Source organism: Zalophus californianus, chromosome 7, assembly GCF_009762305.2.
Source record: "Zalophus californianus isolate mZalCal1 chromosome 7, mZalCal1.pri.v2, whole genome shotgun sequence".
NCBI classification, from domain to species: Eukaryota; Metazoa; Chordata; class Mammalia; order Carnivora; family Otariidae; genus Zalophus; species Zalophus californianus.
In genome coordinates, this window is record NC_045601.1 from 101,637,319 (window position 1) to 101,656,431 (window position 19,113).

Here is a 19,113-nt window from a genome sequence, read left to right on the forward strand (position 1 = left end):
GACTTCAGTAAATTTTCACAATTTTGGCCATTCATCTTTTACCCATACCACTAGTGATGCATCGATGCTTATCATGGATAAGCCATGAATGAATAAGGAACATTCAGAAGAATTCACTTAGAAGAGTGAATTTAAACAAAGGAGAACTATCAAGTACTAAAAACAGTACTAAATAAAATTTTAATATTTATTCTGCGTCATGTAGGTTCAAAATAGTGCTACAATCCAATTTTTTATATTTGCAAGCAATAAAGTTGCTGTCTTCTAGAATGTAGAAACTAAGAGCCTTGTCAAATAGTTCCCATTTGCAATAGCACAACTGACAACTGACAATATTATTTCACTTTGTAATAATTTAGGTTCTGTTATTATAAGTACAGGTTTACTTTAAGTACACCTGTAACTTAAAGGGGGAACACTGGAACAGGCAACTATGTCTATTTTTTTAAGACAATTATCATATGATTTCACTCATGTGGAATTTAGGAAGCAAAACAGAAGAGCGTAGGGGAGGGGAGAGAAAAATAAAATAAAACAAAACCAGAGAGGGAGACAAACCATAAGAGACTCTTAATCATAGGAAACAGAGGATTTCTGGAGGGGAGGTGGGGGGAATGGGGTAACAGGGTGATGGACATTAAGGAGGGCATATGATGTAATGAGCACTGGGTATTATATAAGAGTGATGAATCACTGACCTCTACCTCTGAAACCAATAATACATTATATGTTAATTAATTGAATTTAAATAAATAAAAAATAAATAAATAGCTCAATATTTAAATAGAATTTTAAAAAGATTTTATTTATTTACTTATTTGAGGGGGAGAGAGTATGAGCAAGTGTGCAAGTGGGAGCAGGGACGGGGTGGGGGAAAGAATCTCAAGCAGACTCCATGCCGAGCATGGAGCCCGATGCAGGGCTTGATCCCAGGACCCAGAGATCATGACCTGAGCTGAAATCAAGAGTCTGATGCTTAACCAACTGAGCCACCCAGGCACCCAGCTATGTCTAACTTTAGGTTGGCCTTTTATCTTTGGTATTTATTAGGTCACTTGGGTGGTTAGGGACCCCTTTGAGAATCTGATGAAATACATAATAGAGCTTATCTCTCAAATACATGAATATACTGAGAAACATACCAAATTTAGCAAACAGTGAAGTACTTCCTGAACTTTCTAAGGGTTAGAGAATATTAGATTATATGGTGCTGCTCTATGGGACCTATACATGGTAGGCCTGTTCTAAATTACAAAAATAATTATTCTCATCCTGCAAAGAAACATTAGTGGTAAAGTGAGTGTGCTACATAGGACTAAAAGAGTTTAACCTGGAATCACCTAGGAGTTTGCAGGAAAAACACTTAGATTTATAGCCCTAACCATAAAGCCAATAATGTTTTCATGTCTTGTCTAACCTCTAAGTAGATGTGTTACTACTGGCATAATATACAAAATACTTTGGGTACATAGAACTTACTATAAACCATATCAATATTCATTGTAAATTACCTAATTCCACTAAGTGAGGAAATCTTGTTTTCCAGGTCAGTCTGCTAGTTAGTTGAGACAAAATTGAAGTCTAAACGAGATGTTATTTCTATAATGCTTCCAGAAATAATGGTGTCATTCCCACTATTGCACGCATTACATATGTATATTTAACTTACTTTGTTGTTTTTTATTCTTTCAGCTTTTCAGTATGTTTCCAGTTTGGGGGTTCCTCCTAAAAAGTCATAAGACAGTACTCAGGAATAGAGATGAATTATTTGCTTTTATAAGGATGACTTTCCTAGATCATCAGCATAAATTTGACAAAAATGATCCAAGAAGCTTTACTGATGCTTTTTTGGTCAGACAGCAGGAGGTAATGGTGTTTTGCTCAGGGGTTACCTTAACCTATTGTTTATTATTTGGTTTAATCAATAGAATCTGGAGGAAAAATATTTCTTGCAAAGAAGAAAGATCACTGGATTCAATTAGGTTAACAATGGTAGATTAGTATCCTACAAAGAATGCTATTTACTACATTTTCTATTCTCAAAAATTCCCTACTGCTTTTCACATCACTCTCTGAAAAAAAAAACAAGATATATAGAGATCTCAAATGTTAGCTTTTAGAATTAGTACAGTATTCCTTTTATTGCAGTCTTGAAAATGTGTGTCAGTTGACTAACCCAAGAAAGATTATTTCATGCAATTAAAAAAAAAAACACACAACAGTGTTGGGCATATTCTAATCACTCAGTTAAAAACTAATTTCCAAATGGCCAACAGCCTTTCCCATTGTTAGAATTATTTATCATCATTAGCATCTGGGCTGTGTTTATTTGAAAATTCTGCACAACATCCTCATAATAAAAAAATTCCACTCACTTGAGGAAAGAATGCCAAGCATTGCTTTTTAAATTCATGTTAGGTTATCTGCTATGATTGTCCAGTATAAAATTTTTTCATCATTAATAATTCCTTTTCCCCTTTCAGGAAAAAGATACATCTACTGCCTATTTCAGTAATGAAAATTTGGTGGCACTTGTTAGTAACCTGTTTGTGGCTGGTACAGAAACCATGGCCTCCACGCTTTGCCGGGCACTTCTGCTCATGATGCAATATCCTGAGGTCCAGAGTAAGTCTCTTAAGATTCAAAGGCATTGCCTTTTTTCCATTGGGCTGGAAAAAAGCAGAATTCTATGGCCACACTAGATACCTTTAATTTATACCCTTGAGGACAGTGTGTACTTTTAGGTTCCTTTTGACGTAAGAAAGTAGATTTTGCTCTCTAAGCTTCCCGAGACTGTCTGCAGGTGTTACTCCGTGCAGGTCCCCAGAGGGCCTCGGGAATAGAGGTCTAGGAGTGCAAGCAGTGCAGAGAAAAGATGGGTCAGAACTCAGAGAGCACTTTGGTTTGATTTTCATATGGAAAGACAACTGAGAGGATTGTTCCAATATCCCCTCCCCTACCTCTAATCACTGTGTTTTATCCAGAAAATGTCTGTAATGAGATCACCAAAGTTGTGAGGTCAGCCCAGCCTCGAATTGCACATCGAACTCAAATGCCGTACACAGATGCTGTCATTCACGAAGTACAGAGATTTGCTGATATCCTGCCCTCAAGCTTACCTCATGCAACAACCACAGACGTGATGTTTAAAAATTACTATATTCCCAAGGTAAGGGTTTAAGAAGGGGAAATGAGGGGAAAGGGAAAGGATGTCAGGTGCTCAAAATCACAGAAGCACTGAAATGAATTGTCCAAAGGCAATCTCAGCCTGCCTTTCTTCCTGCCCTCCCTCCCTTCCCTGTTTCCTTCCTATCTCCCTCCCTACCGTCCAAAAAACGTAACTCAGTGTGTCAGTGTGTGTGTGCACAGAACAGGTGGTAATTACTCCATGCAAGGTATTATAAGGTATTATTATTTCTATGTGGTAGTTGAGGAACTTGGGGTTCAGAGAATTTAAGCGAGGTGGGTGAGTAAGGGAGCCAGATCCCCAGAAAGGCATGCCACCATTTTAGAGCTCGGTTTTCACCACGCAGGGCCCCTGACAGCCGCACCTCTGGCCTCACATGCCTCCTCACACAGAAACATGCCCAGGCCCTCTGCTCTTCAATCTTATGACATCTAGATGCGTTCTTGTGCTTTCCACTTGCAAATTGAAGAAGTATGCATAGATATTTGCTAAAAGGACACTGAAGGCAGGAATCGGCATGGGATCAGAGTATGCCCATAGCACTAATTCTTTTCCTTAAAGCTTCATCTGGTCACTGCTTCTGGGCCCATCTCTGCATGAATCCGCAGTGGCCACTGGTTATGTGGACCCCCTCCCCACACTATCACCTGCTACTCTGTGTGTACCCTACAAACAGGGGGGGCATTCATCTTTGGAGTTTCTCTTCTCTAGGTCCCTCAGTTTCACTGAGCTCCAATGGAAATAATCTAGCACAGTTGTCATGAGGAGGAAAAGTCCACAATGCCCAGGTACATATACTTATAAATAAAAAAGAAAGAAACAAAGGAATAGAGCACAAAGGAAGTTGTAAAACAAAATACTTTAAAGTAGTTGTTTGCTTTTCGTGACTCAAAAACTATACAGATTCATGCGCTAAGACAGCTAACGACAATGATAGTATTGCAAAGCTTTCTCTTTTTTTTTAGATTTATTTATTTATTTGAGAGAGCGAGAGTACATGAGGTGGGGAGGGTTAGAGGGAGAAGCAGGCTCCTCGCTGAGTGGAGAGCCCAATGCAGGACTCGATCCAGGGACTCCAGGATCATGATCTGAGCCGAAGGCAGTCTCTTAACGAACTGAGCCACTCAGGTGCCCCTTGCAATGCTTTCTTAAAGAGGAAGCTATGATTAACTAAGGTGAAGTAGTGAACACTGTCGTTAATGGAGGGGCAGACTTTTCTTACTGTTATTTTAATTTTAGTTTTCAGAATACTCTTTCCCATATCACAATTAAAATTATTTTCCTCAATCATCCTCGGTTGTCTCAGAGCATGTGGCAAGCTGTGGAAGGGGGAGCAGCTGACTTTTGAGGATTTGCTTTGATGGGCTCGTTAGATCTAGCTTGTCCACCACCTCAGTCCCTGGAAGGAAAAGAGTAAAACCTCACTGAGCCTCAGACCTGCCAGGAACTGCACCAGGGTCGGTCCTACATATCGCTGCACCTGAGGCTCACAAGTCACCCCATGAGGGCTCTCTAACTCCCTTCATATAAATTTAGAAACTGGGATATATTAAGTTAAATAACATGCCATTATCACATAGCAAACACACGGCTAAGAATCCGTTTCCAGTTCTGAGTCCGAGGCTTATGTTTTTTAGGAGGTACTGAACAAAAATGTGGTTGAGTAAGTGAATTTTCCACACTCAATCCCAAGTCCCTCCACTTCCCCTCCTTCCAGATTCTTCTAGAACACACTGCTTCTGAAAAATTACCGAGACCTTCACACATTTTGAAAGAGCCACCTTTTTAAGAAAGAATGTAATCTTTGTCATTAATAGCACTTCTGTTTCTAGGGCACCGAGGTCATCACTTTGCTGACCTCTGTACTTCGGGACCAAACACAGTAGGAAAAGCCAGACACATTTAATCCTGAGCATTTCCTGAGTTTCACTGGAAAGTTTATCAAGAAAGAAGCTTTCATGCCCTTTTCAGTGGGTAAGGTATCCTACTTTGAGACAGGTTTGAAAAATCTGGAGATATTTGGCCTTGTCTGAGGACTGTGCTTAGGTTTTGTATTTTTTTCCTAAACGTCAGAAATATGGGAGAGTGGAAAGGGCCTTTCCCCTGCAGGCTTTAAATTGGCAGTAAGACATTAGGCATTGGAATGGCATTTTCTTAGGGAATCCTTAAAGATTCCTTGCAGCTGAGGCTAGGGTGGAGCTTTGGGAATTTGAGGAGAAAGTTAAGCAGGGGCACAATGGACAGCCCACTTCACTCCAACCAGAAAAGCTTTGCTTTATTTTTATTTTATTTTTTTAAGTAGACTCTATACCCAGCGTGAAGCCCGCTGCAGGGCTTAAACTCAGGACCCTGAGGACCAAGAGTCGATGGCCTAACCAACTGAACCACCCAAGGACCCCTGAAAAGCTTTGCTTTAATATGTATAAATGCCAGTGTTTTCTTAGAATTTCTTGGGTAGGAGAGGATGGGAGGGGGCTTAGGGATAGGGAAGAGAGAACTTTCCACTAGAGTACATTTTGGAATCCAGCGAACTAAATGAATTTACTCTAAATTTTCTGGATTCTTAAGAACTTGAAATGAATTCTCCATTCCTAGAAAAGAATCTTAGCAAAACTATACCATAAGCATTTTGTCACCTTGTGCCTTTCCCGTTACACAAACAATAGGTTAGCATTCACTCCATATACCCATTCAGTGATAGGTAAACAGCAGTCACCCAAAGGATAGACTTTCCTTACCTACTAATAACTAAGAGATACAGAGAGATACAAAGTACAATGCATTCTCCTGATTTTTACACACAAACACACCCATAGGATGATATACCAGAAAACAGTACATGTATTAATGACTCCTACTTTAAATAAAAATGCAATATCACATCTGGAACCAGAGTTAAAGGAAATGAAAAATAATCCACATGTAATTCATAGTGTTATGAACTGAATTTTTCTTAATGCTTCCTTAATTAATGCAACTAATTTTGCATACAGCATTTCTTTTTAAGATAAACAAGATCATTTGCTATATTTTCACCTATATAACCTTAAAAGTAAACCAAAACAATACATGCTTTTTCTTGTTAGGCAGCTAGACTCTTACCTTGAAACTGAATAAACCTAAATATAGGGTAGATAATTCACACCCTAAGTTGCATTATTTATCATCCATTTAGATGACACCACTCAATCATACATTTCGTCCTGGGCAGGTGGTAAGATCTAATCCCAAAAGCTAGATTAGATGTTCCTTCCATGGGCTCCCTCAACACCCTATCGTAGCTTGTGACACTGTGTAATATTTACCTAGTTCCTTGTCAGGCTCACCTACTGGGCAGTGAACCCTTCCCAAGCAATAGTCTCAGAGCCAAGCTAAATTAAATACCTGTCTCTCCTTGACATTGCACATACATTGATGGTTTGAACTGTTAGCTTTTATTTAATAAACATTTTCAGAGAGAAGTAGTATACATTGCCTTTCACCCCTAAAAGTCCTGCCTTGGTACTAGGCATTGTGAAAAAATACCCCCACTACCCTTTGTGGAGTTCATCTGTTTCCTGGAAGTCCCATCAAAGTGCTACTTTCCTTGAGTTGTAAAATATCTACATTTAAATATTTTTCTGAACGTTGAAGTCTTTTGTGACTCAGTACACTTGAGAGTTGTCTTCCTAATTAAATAAACAAACAACAAAAGAAATCTAACTTGACTGTCTACAAGAGGAAAGCAGAAAAGCAAAGCAACAGGCTTAGGATTCACAGACTCAGGGAACAGAAATGAAAAGATGTGATAGGTTCTTCTGAAGGACTAGAAGCAGAAACTTTTCATAATGCTCTATCTCAACCAAATATATTATCTTTGTTTTACAATATAACCACAAAACTCATTAAATTTGAGCCAAAAAACTGCACCATGCTCAGCTCAGTATATCTTACAAAAGATATATAACCATTAAGTCCCTCTTGTTTCAATAAAAACTTACCTAGAAGACTTCCTTCCTCAACTTTACTGACTCCACCTTTCAGATATCTTGACATTTCCCCCAATAAGTCATGTTCCAAAAGTAATACAAACCAAGTCTCTGTTCTTAAAATGCTTTTCGGCACAACCTAATGTCTACTTAGCCTCTGGCCTCAGGTCTTAGGCTCCATAACTCATGCTCCATGCTCCCGTCAGAGCCAAATGTTTTTAGCCCTGAGATACATCATGATCCCTTCCACATCTCACTGCATCTTTGCCTGGCTGATTTCTTCTCACCCTGGGCACACGAGCTGAGACATAAAGCTCTCATACAAAGGAGGAGTCCTCCCTGACCCTTTAAATCACACTGGGTACATTTACTATCTGTTCTCACGACACACTTGGCTTTTACCCTTCGTAACATTTTCCACACTAAAATGTTAATGTTTGTTTAGCTGCTTGTTTCCCTCATGGGGGGTGGGGCAGGTGGGGAGAGTTAGCATATGTACTTGATTCTGAATTTCCCGGGCTTCGGCAGAACCCATGAGGGTCAGAAGAGTTTAAGCGACTAATTCACACTTTCTAAAGTAGGAGAAATCACACGTGGACAGCTTTTCTCTTTGTCCAGATTGTGTTTCAGTTTTTTGTGCTCATACATCTCCTAACCCTCCATGTCCATCTCCTTAGGCCGCCGGATGTGTGCTGGTGAGTCACTGGCCAAGATAGAGCTTTTCCTGTTCTTCACCAGCCTCATGCAGAAGTTTACCTTCCAGCCACCCCCCGGGGTCTCCCATCTGGACCTGGACCTAACCCCGGACATTGGCTTCACCACTCAACCAATGCCTCACAAGGTACGTGCCCTGCTCCGGGCCTAGGCTCTGCATTGCAAGCTGCAGCCCCAGTTCTTGATGGGGTCCTCAGCACCAACTCCCCTTTTCTGCATTTTGCCAACCGTGATATTCTGCCAAGCACTTCAGCTTTATTTAAACAGTTAGCCACATCATTGCAGAGGGTTCTCATGTGAGATCAGACTGATTTCCTGGGCTAATCAATGTAGTGGAAGCCTCCTTGCTGTCATTCTCTAAGACAGAACATGAGACAACTAGAACCTTTACTTCCTGCTCTAAGGTCTTTCTTTCAAACCAAAACTGTCCTTTTCCTCCAATGCCTATGAGACATTTAAGTATCACTGAATAAACTACTGAAAAAAACTACTGAATCAGTAGTTTTAATTGGTTTGGGCAGGATGACTATATAATTAATGCTTTGTTCTAATATGTCCATGAACATCTTCAAAACTGCAATGAAGAAAATGCAACTTTTAAGTGAGGATCACACTAAACATAAGACATATAAGACATAGGATCATTCTGTGAATAACCAAAAAAGGGTGGTTAACAACGGATAATTACTCATGAGTACTGCCAGTTTGCTGAGGTCAGCGAGCGAATGCTTCTGCTCCTGACATAACTGGAATTTGCAGACCCCACTTCCCTGCGCCCCGTGCTCTGAAGGCATATGCAAGACACACCGGCTGCAGAATAACAAAATCACTGTCAGTTCCCCTGAGACACAAAGCATCTTCAGCCTTTATGAAGTCAAATGTATCTCCCCATCATCAACATAAATGTTTCTCTCTGCTCTTATCTGATCCCTGTCATAGCAAAACTGGCACTGGATAAAGTTAACCCATCAAGCAAGACTTTGAGGCTATTGTCGTAGAGGAGAGACGCCAGAACTTCGTCTGAACTCGACTCCGCTGAAACACGGGGAGAAGGGTTTTTAAGTGTGTGGTGAGCTAGTAGAAAAGCTCTTGTGATGTGAGTGGGGAGGTTGATCAATATCCTATATCTCCTATGCTGAGTTACTCCCTAATTTGCACATTTTTTTTCTCTAGGATTAGGCCATTAATGTTTGCTAATTAGCCTCCATTGAAGTTTAGCTCCTACTCTTCCAGAGACAAGGAGATGGGGTGCTGACTTCCTTGATGACCGCATTTCAAAGGGAGAGGTCTCATGTCCTTGAGAAAGACATTCTTGGGTTGTAAAACTGGTAAGAGTTTTTTTTGTTTGTTTGTTTGTTTTTAAGCTTTACAAGTCAAAGGGGCAGAGAAAGAATTTGTAAGTGAAAGTTTTCTCACGTAAATGCCCTAAGAAAATGGAAGTCAGGGCTAGAGCCAGGAAGAAACCTGTCTAAAGTTGAGTCAAACTGAGAGGAATGTTAAGTTCTTCCCGGTCATTCCCAAAGCAGCATTTTCCACAGAGCCTTTTTAGAATGCGTCAGGTAGGGGAGACTCAGCTTCCCTGACTTTGTTCACCTAATAAACAAAACCGTCAATGACAAAGAAATGGAACCTGCTAATTTTAATTTATTGTTTGAACACATTCAAATGCGAGTAGCTGCACTTTCCGAGTTGCCCTTAGTACCTAACTGGTGTTGAATAACATATCAGCGAATTCTCAATCCAAAGTCCACATGAATTTGTGGACTGCTTTCTCTCAAGCAGTTGTTCCTGTTAGAGAGCAGGAAATCTTGAGTTCTAAGTCCAACCTGTTTAGTCCCGTATGTTTGAGACTTTATGACCACATGTTGGCAGTGGCATGTGTGGTGAATCTGGCACCCAAAGGAAGATAATTTTTAAAACCAGTATGAGACAAGAATGTTCAGGAACAATCATAAAGTAAAACAAATAACTAATCCTTTGGTTAGTCTGATATAATAATAATTTATGTAAAGAACTGTCAAGTAACTGATAAATAAATTTTAATAAAATTGAAGTGTCTGCAACAAAAACAAAACTACTAAATTATACCACTCATGTAATGTTTTATTTTCTTGATTCACTCTTCAGTTTTAAAATAATGCATAAAAAATGAATTTAATGTTAAATATATTATCCAAATCCAGTAAAATAGTTTATGTCTGAACTAAATTTGCACTTATCAAACAGAAAATATTTCCTTATTTTAATTCTTGTTTAAATTTAATTAACATTAAATTAACATTTAATTTAATGTTTCCTTATTTTAAATTTTACACATAATGTCACATACAATGTCAGAATTGAAGTAACTCAACTTCATTTTCCTAATCATTGCTGTTAATGTTTATACTGAATCTTGGGATGCAGGACTATATACAGGATGGAGACACAAAGTGCACTCTGAGTAAGTTCAAGAGATTCTGAACCCTTAGGAATTTACTCTCCAAATGAACACATGTAGTTGATTCCACATGTGTGTGAGAGAGATGTTGGGGGACAACACAGAAAAGATCTTTAAATTATCTTCCCCACAGGGGCACCAGGGTGGCTTAGCTGGTTTAGCGTCCAACTCTTGATTTGGGCTCAGGTCATGATCTCAGTGTTGTGAGACTGAGTCCCCTGTTGGACTCCATGCTGGGTGTGAAGCCTGCTTGGGATTCTCTTTCTCACTCTCCCTCTGCCTCTATACTGCCCCTTTCCAAAATTAAAAAAAAAAAAAAAATCAAAATAAAATTATCCTCCCCATTAAAAAACTGGAAAAGAAAAATTTTAAAGTGTTAATTTCAAGCTTACATCTGTATTATTAAAATTCAAAAAGTAAGCAGCAAGTTTTAAGAATTTAGATCAACAACAGATTTTTTTCAGAAAGGAGTATTTTATCACTAAGCACTTGGGGATGATAAAAGCAGACTTTTAGTCCAGCTTTATCACAGTTTTAGGATCTCTAAAGATGACACATGGCTTATGTTTTGCTCCTGGGACAAACCCTGACCACTGCCTAGTCCTTGGCGTGCCATTCAACACGGGTCACAGAATCTCCTTTCTTCCACTCCAACCTTTTGATCATAGAATTATTTCACGTACACATTTGCACATTTTCCCACTCAGTTATGTGGGGATAGAAAGACTGTATAACCTCATGTAATATTGTATGCTAATTATACTTCAATTAAAAAAAAAAAAAAAAAAGACAAGACAAGAAAAGAAAAAAAGAAAAGAAAAGGACTGCACAGCCCGAACCTTATGACCTCAGGGATCCAGATTAATACCGAGGCTGGCGTGGGAAATCCATAGGCCTGCTCAGGCTTTTCTCTGAGACATGGAGACCAGCTGTCAGAGAATCAATCTTTATGGAGTTGACTATGTACAGAAGTCCTCCCTGAAAGCTCTCTTGGTTTGGCAAAAATTATTTGGTGCCCATTATACTCACCTACCCTTCTCCCAAGTAAGTTGAATTTGGGAATTCAATTATATCCACAGTTCCATAGACCTAATCAGCTTTCAAAATTAACTCAAAGTCGGGATGCCTGGGTGGTTCAGTCAGTTGAGCATCGGGCCCTTTGTTTTAGCTCAAGTCATATCAGGGTCATGAGATGGAGCCCCCATCAGGTTCTGTGCTCTGCAGGGAGTCTGCTGGAGATTCTCTCCCTCTGTCCCTCCCCTACTCATTCTCCCTCTCTCTCTCACACTTTCTTTAAAGTAATGAATAAAATAAAAATCTTTTAAAACAAACAAAAAAACTCTAAAATAACCTCGAAGCCACAAGAGTTTTTTTGGAAGATGGACATATGACTAAGGATAATCCAGTGGGTGTAGAATCAGCTTTAACACTCAGGGTTTTGGGCCTGGGGCACATTGTCCAACAAACCAGCCTTAAGATTAGGCTTATGCACCCAACAACCTCAGTGATCACTGGGTAATACCCATGGCTAGGTAGACCCTACACAGCCCTTACCTCAGTAAGGTGGCACTGAGCCATTATGTAGCATTTTGGATCCCAACAGTCAGGACTGAACTATACCAAAGCATATCTCACCCCCATGAAGAAACTACTTACAATGCTGCTCTCTGAATGCTTCTAAGAAATAAATAGAATGTGACTATCTCCAAAAAAGAATTCTGTGACTGGATCTTCCAGAATTCTGTGACTAGGTCTTCTGGTTTCTAATTTTGTCTTCGAGACAGTCCTAAAATTAATGAAAGACTGAATATAAAAATGGACAATGGCCAGGATATGTACGATACTATACGGAAAAAAACAGAAAAGCGTCTTCGTAAAAGCCATTAGTTTGGTTTTGATATGACTTCTTGTGTTATATGTGTTCTGTTCTTTGTTATTCAAGACTAAAGCCTGGGTTAGGATAAAAAGTGAACTAAACAACAACAGCACAGATAATAATAATAATAATAGCTAATTTTGAGTATTATTGTTATTCCAAGTATTTCTAACTTACTCTTAGAAAAAAATCCCACGAGGCTGATATTATTTATCTGGTTGTAGAATTCTGACCTACAACTTGTGGAGCAAGCCATTTGGGAACCACAGCTTCTGCTGCCATCAGACCAGAAAGATCAGAACTTGGTCAGTGACTGCTGGCTTCCCTATTCTTTTTGTACCCTTCCAGCTCAGGACACACCAGAGAAAGCCCTAAGCCAATCCTAAAAAGTTTCTCTAGATAGCCCAGCTCCAGCTTCTCCATGCTAACAGCTTCCAATCAGAGCATGCATGAACCCTTCCTTTTTTTCACTACTGTCAAAGAAAAACTGTACCAGACAGAATTGAACAGTCCAGGAAGAATTTATTCAAGACTTTATAAAGAAATTTAAGCATTTATTGCAAAGGAGAGCGAGATGGAACTCAACTCTCCTGAAATAAAAGGTGGGGGAGTTTTTAAGCACTGGGTTAGGTTAGTGGAAAAGTACTGGAGGACATTGTGGGGGGAGGTTGGTCAATTCAATTAATCCATCTTGTTTGCTAATTGATACTTATTAAGGTAGGCTCTTACCCTCTCCCAGAGACTGTTAAGTTAGGGACCCTGTCTTTCTTGATTACATTTCCAAGAGATGGCTCCCAGATCCTTGAGAAGGACATTCCTCCGATGCAAAACAGACAAGAAGTTGAAAGATTTACATGTCAAAAAGGCAAAGAATGAATTTCCAATTGCAAGTTTCTAAAGAAAATGCTCCAAGAAAAGGGAGGGTCAGAAGCAGTCAGAAAGAAACCTGTAGTTTGCTCAAGCTGAGGATAATGTTAGGTCATCTTGGTCACTTTCCCTCTGCACTGCCTACCTTTGTTTCCCTGCCAAGTGCCCAGTGATGTTGCCTGCCTCCCTTCCTATACCAAACAAGAACCCAATTTTGTGAAGGCTGCAGGCTCCCCAAAAGTATCCATTCTGTCTTACACTTAGAATCTGAATTTGATTTTAAAGTTGATTCCATGCCTTGAAGCTGACCAAGTCTACCATTTTGTTGCTAAATATTGGCAGCTCAAGTGCCTAAGAACTGATTGTGATTTCCTACTCTTTCCAAAGTAAACTGCACTTGTTGTCTTCTCTTATCTTCATCTAGCAAGGTTATAAAGATTTGCCCTCCCTAATTAAAGAGCAAAGTACTGACTAGAGTTATAAACGTATCAGGGTGTCCAAGAGTCACAGCCTTTGTTTTCTCCTCTGAATCAGTTTATTCACATTCAAGCTCCACCTTTCCCCCCACCCCCTCACTATTCATTAGCAGAGAGTGCTCAAGGCTGAGGAGTCCTGACTCAGCCGCAGAAGTGTTGCAACTGTGCTTTCTTTAACGACTTCCTGCCCTTCTTCCCTCAGGGGGTTTTTAAATAAGTATTGTCTCACATTCCGAGATAATAAAAGAACCACATTTCAGAAACAATTTGAACTCCAATAATCCATGTTTCATTATGAAACTTTAGAATAGTAAGACTCTTTAAAAAATTTTTTTGAAGATATTTAGAGATCTCCTTGCCACTTCACAAACCAGTATCTATTTCACTCTTTTGTAATGTCTAAATGCTTTCCCAATTCTACAAAGTACTATTTCCATGGCATTGTTAACGGTTGTTAATGAATAGGGGCAGAGAGAAAATGAAAACTTTCTAGTTTTTGTAAGTGACAAAGTAGGCTATAGAACTAAATATGGCACGTATATATCAATGCTTCTCAAACTTTAATGTGAACTACCCAGGGATCTTGTCAGAATGCAAATTCTGATTCAGTAGATCTGTACTGGGGTCTGAGATTCTGCATTTCTAAAACAATATTCTTAGAGTTGCCCATGCTCCTGGTTCCCCTTGAATAGTATCAGTATACCTTAGTTTATAATACTCAGAGTTTATATATAGCTTATGCCAAGAAAATGTATGTATATAGGTATGTATACACATACACATAAAAAATAGAATAAAATACACATAAAAAATAGGACAAAATACATAAAACAAGACGGGAAATGTACCAAATATTAAGAGATTTGGGTCATGGGTGAATTTTTCTTTTACTCCCAATTTTGTTTTTTCCTCGCAAAATATTTCCTCAAACTTTTCTGCAGTGAATACAACTTTTTCTAACAGGAAGATTTGTCTTTCTCCTTTTTTATAAGCAAAAAGGCACATTAAATAGTGGTGATAACCAACAAGAATAAGAACAGCAAGTCAAATGTAATGAATCTCAAAGGTGGTGAAGGTTGTAGACAAAGGTGGAGGTTGTGGACAAAGGTTTTCAGAGAGGTCAACACTTGCCTAATGGTGATTGTGTGAAATTTGCCTTATGGTCACTTGAGTGGCCAGGTGGCTTTTGAAAAGTCCTTGCTATGATTCATCCACCGAAGGCAATTTCAGATGGTCACATTTTTCTGCAAAGTGGAAGTAAGACCTAAGAGCAAAGACCCAGACATTCTCGGAGATTTCTTCATATTGGGGACACTCGGATTTCACTTTGGATTCACTCCCAGGACACTGTACATGCAAAAAGACTCCTCAGGCTCCTCACACAAGGGGGTTCTGCTTGGATCAGGAAAACCTGTGAAGCAAATTCAACAGGACTTCAACTTACTACTTTGTATCAGGGAGATACGGTTTAAAGGAAATCTGTTAAGTACTTGTAAGCAGTTAACTGGGAGGTTGGTGAGTGCTTTAAAAATAACTTTTAGGGGCACCTGGGTGGCTTAGTCAGTTAAGTGTCTGCCTTTGGCTCAGGTCATGATCTCAGGGTCCTGGTATCAAGTCCTGTATCTGGCTCCTTGCTCAGCGGGGAGCCTGCTTCTCCCTCTGCCACTCCCCTTGCTTGTGCTCTGACAAATAAATAAATAAATAAAACCTTTAATAAATAAAAATAAAAATAACTTTTATTTGAGATAAAATTAACCTAAACATATTTGGACTAAAAGAGTTAAGCTGACTTGAAGAAATACAGTTTTGACAGAAAGGAGATAAAATGAAAACTGCGTCTATTCTGTTTTTCTGAGACAACAGGGCATCAGATTTAAAATCCCAGAGGGAAAACAAACCTGACACCTAAAGAAAGTATTTAAAACTCCTACTGCCCAAGAGGAACTAAGTAGACTTGAAACCTCCTCAAAGACCCTGTCAAGCAATGTGTACCTTAGGCCGTTGAATCATAGGATAAATATCACAGGACGTGGAGGTCATTTCTAAGAAATTTAAGGATGTATTTACTGATCCACTAAATGCTGGGGAAAAGCTAGGGAGAAGTTTTTTTCTTTCAGGAATGCAGAAAAGAATCAATAAAAATCACCAGTTTGGATTGTACAGGATTCCTTGTTATATGTCTTCAGCTGTTTTTTATTAAAAAAAAACCTAATGCCTACTTGGGATGAAAGTGAACTAAACAATTACAACAACACTAATAGTAACAGCTACCTTTGAGCATTCATTATTATGTGAAGCATTATTCTGAGTTTTTTTCATTTAACTTAGTCCTAGGAAAAAAAAACCTTATGAGGTTAATAGTATATATTATCTCTACTTAAATAAGGACACAGAGGCACAGAGAGATTAAGCACTTGCCCAAAGTCACAGTTAGTAAGAAGTGGGACAGTTTTGAACTCAAGAAGCTGAACTTCAGAGTTGGCCTCCACAGAGAAGGCAACCAAAAGATGTTTTGGGGGCAAATAATGACTCACAACCAAGTTCATCAAGTCAGGCCTGAAAACTGTCTGCCAAGAAGTTTAACCTCACACAGAGGCCAAAGTTGTTGGAGGAAAAGATAATTCACTTTATGGGGCCTATATTACTTTTTCTACTACCAAGTAGCTTTGAACACAGATGAGGTCAGGTGCTGCATTCCTCCCTCAAGTGTGGGTCTCATAGTCCTAAGAACTGCCAGTGGTGATCCTCCAGCCAAAAGGCCTCGCAGGACTCATGGGCCTTAAGGTATTTCTAGCACGTCCCATAAACATGAGTCAGAAAACTCAGGATGCCCTGTCATCTTTTGACTCCTTTCAAGTACCACTGAAGGCCATTCTCAAACCTTTAGAAGGGAGAAGATCGTATTCTTACCCACTTAGTAAGCCTATGCAATTACCAGCTGTGTGACTTACCCAAGCCACATGACCTCTACACCTAGGTTGGCTCATCTGTAAAACAGGGATGTATCTTACCGATCCTGTCTGCCAGGAGGCAAGAGGTGGATCAGATTATATTTGAGGGCATTTCAAACTCTAAACTGAAAATAAAGAGCACAGAGCGAGGAGTGAGGTAGGGGGCACTTTCAACAGTTTACTTTTCAAAAGCCAGCAGCCCACTTAACTTTGTTAGTTCTTGCATTAACCAAATACTCCACAGATCCCCAAACTAGACCACACTACTACAGAGTTAATAAAAATGGTGTTTAATAAAAAAGAGGAACAAATAAAAAGCCTTATTTCAATAGCACCAGAAGAGACTTTTTTTTTTTTCCCCAACAGCATCAAGAGAGATGTATTTTCAATCCGGTTCTGAATACAAATGTTATTAATAAGGGACTATGGACAGAAGTAAGATATACAATTATTTTATGGCAAACTATACATTATCTACCTTTAGATCAGACTCACCTGCCATATTTAAAATGTTAAAATAAATAAAAACCAGATAAAAAGCATTTTTACTAGATACTTTGGGGGTAGTAAAGCCCCTTTAAATGGCATTTAAACTTCAGAGCTGGGTCTTCCGTTCTCCCTCTCTTCTTTTTCTAGTTATTATTTTTTTCTAACACTTAATGAAAAAAAGAAAAATGTGCACATCAGAAGAAAGTAAAAAGGAAAGATTTTGTTTACTTGCTGCTTTATTTTAATTTTCCCATTCCTTTTTACTTTCTTTTTCAGCTTTAAAACAAGCCTCTCTCCCCATCTACTCCCACTCCCTTTGAATCAAAACTTCACTTCTGATTTTAGGTCTTAAAGAGAGAGTGGGGAGGCAGGGAAAGAGATCAGTTGAGATGTATTGCAAAGTGAGAATTAACAACACATTTTCTTATTTCAAATGGCCCACAATTTACCAATTTGAAAATACCTTTCTTTCCCCTTTACCAATGACTTAGGTCCCGAGACCGTCACAGTATTTAAGACACAAAGGAGGTATTATGTTGCTCACAGTTCTTCATTCTGTCTGGGGTGTCATCTGCCTCCTTGCAGCGCAGCCCCAGCCTCATAAAAGGTCCTTGCCGTTGGTTAATTACAGGCTGGCGTTCCCGGAAGAGCATTTTCTTAAGGCTTATTGCTCATCCACCAGCCCGCAACATTCCTCAGGCTCCTCTTTCCTGTTTCATATCCTCGGGCAATCCAGTCGTTGGGGACCGTGAGGTGATCTCCCCGCGGCGTGGACGCGGGGCGCCTCTCCTTACGCAGGGAGAGCCGGGGGTTCTCCGGAGTCCTGGCGCCCCACAGCCTGGTGCTTCACTCCCTGTTGGTGCGAAAAGTGATGGCCCTCATGGAGTGCTCCTCGGTCCGTGCGGTCATTTGGCCCTTCGTCCATGAGGTCCACAGGACTTCTTCTGTCATATGATAGTCCACAATCCGCACGAGCACGGACTTGGGTGGGGATGCGGAGTCCCGCGGCAGGGCTCTGAAAGGAGCGTCTACACGGCTGCCAGAAATTCGCTTTTCTCGTGTTAAGAGAGACGGGCAGTCGGGTTTCCGGTCCTCTCCGGCCGCCTGGAAAAGGTCCTCCCCACTGGCCACTTCTTCCCGTGCAGGGTCCCCTGGAGTCCCCAACCATCTCTCTGGGTGCAGAAGAAAGAGCACTTTCTCTCTGACCCACGGCTCACAGTCCAGGTTCTCAGCTGCCGGGCGGTTCCCCGGACCGCCAACTCGGCTTCCGCTCGCCCTCGGCCCCGCTGCCGCCCCCGCCACCGCGGGATTCCGGGCACCAGGAGCCAGGGGAGACCCGCGCCCCAGCTTGCGCGGAAAGGACTCGGCGCTCCCCACGATGCCCGGAGCGTCCGTGAGATTCGCAGCCCCGCGGGGCCCCGAGGCCCCCAGTCCAGTAGGAGGCTCATTCATTCGTTGGTTCTTGAAGCGGTTCACGCAGCAAACTCCCGCTGAGCTCGGAAAGCGCGGGACAGGCAGGATTTTCTTAGGCACGCCCGGCCCGAGACCAGCTCGGTGCTGACCCCGCCTCCTGTCGCTCGGAGCCTCCCAGTCCCGTCCGCCTCGGCCTTGCTAGCCTTTTAAAGACAAAGAGCCTGACAGCCCGGCAGTCGTGCCTCTTTCTCATTCTTACCCTCGCCCCAGCTCTGCTGCTTTTGTCGTATTTCTCATTCTATGCCCTCCTGCGTCTCAGCTCTACTCGATTTTCACCTTCTGTTTTTCTCCCGGACAGAGGCGCAAAAGACACTTCGCACAGCGCCCCCACCTGAAATGCCCGCGACAAAGTGCCCTCTTCTTTCCCAGGACGCGCCTCCCAGGTGAAGAAACAAGGAAGTTTTCTGGTTTTGTTTTAATTATCCGACTTAATCAAATTCTTGTGAAAAAGTTTTCGTGTCCAGTCCAAATTCATCCCTACCTTGCTGCCAAGATTATCCAGTGTAGATCTAGGGAGCCGACTTTTTTTTTTTAATATTTTATTTATTTATTTGAGAGAGCGAGAATGAGAGAGAGAGCGCACATGAGGGGGGAGGGTCAGAGGGAGAAGCAGACTCCCCGCTGAGCAGGGAGCCAGATGCGGGACTCGATCCCGGGACTCCAGGATCATGA

The 19,113-nt window shown here is 40.7% G+C and overlaps 2 protein-coding genes across 7 annotated transcripts in view; one reads left to right on the forward strand and one right to left on the reverse strand.

Moving 5' to 3' along the window:
* The window catches only part of LOC113927954 (cytochrome P450 2K6-like), a 23,179-nt gene extending 15,159 nt beyond the window's left edge, over positions 1-8,020 (forward strand). Inside the window, 5 exon segments of the mRNA XM_027604065.1 lie at positions 1,693-1,866; positions 2,484-2,625; positions 2,985-3,169; positions 5,020-5,161; positions 7,833-8,020. Coding sequence (XP_027459866.1) covers positions 1,693-1,866; positions 2,484-2,625; positions 2,985-3,169; positions 5,020-5,161; positions 7,833-8,020 — 831 coding nt within the window.
* C7H6orf141 (chromosome 7 C6orf141 homolog) overlaps positions 1-18,746 on the reverse strand; it is a 25,094-nt gene extending 6,348 nt beyond the window's left edge. The window contains exons 1-2 of one of the 6 annotated variants that reach the window (XR_003521669.2): positions 17,513-18,746; positions 11,725-14,939 (exon numbers count right to left, since the gene is read on the reverse strand). Coding sequence is in view for 1 of the 6 variants with exons in the window: in XM_027603482.2 (XP_027459283.2) it covers positions 17,815-18,420 (606 nt within the window). In the remaining 5 variants the exon portion in view is untranslated. Of the gene's footprint in view, positions 1-11,724; positions 14,940-16,753 lie in introns of those variants that run through there. The other 5 variants (XR_003521667.2, XR_003521665.2, XR_003521666.2 and 2 more) reach the window with 5 other exon arrangements.
* Positions 18,747-19,113: the final 367 nt, after the last annotated feature.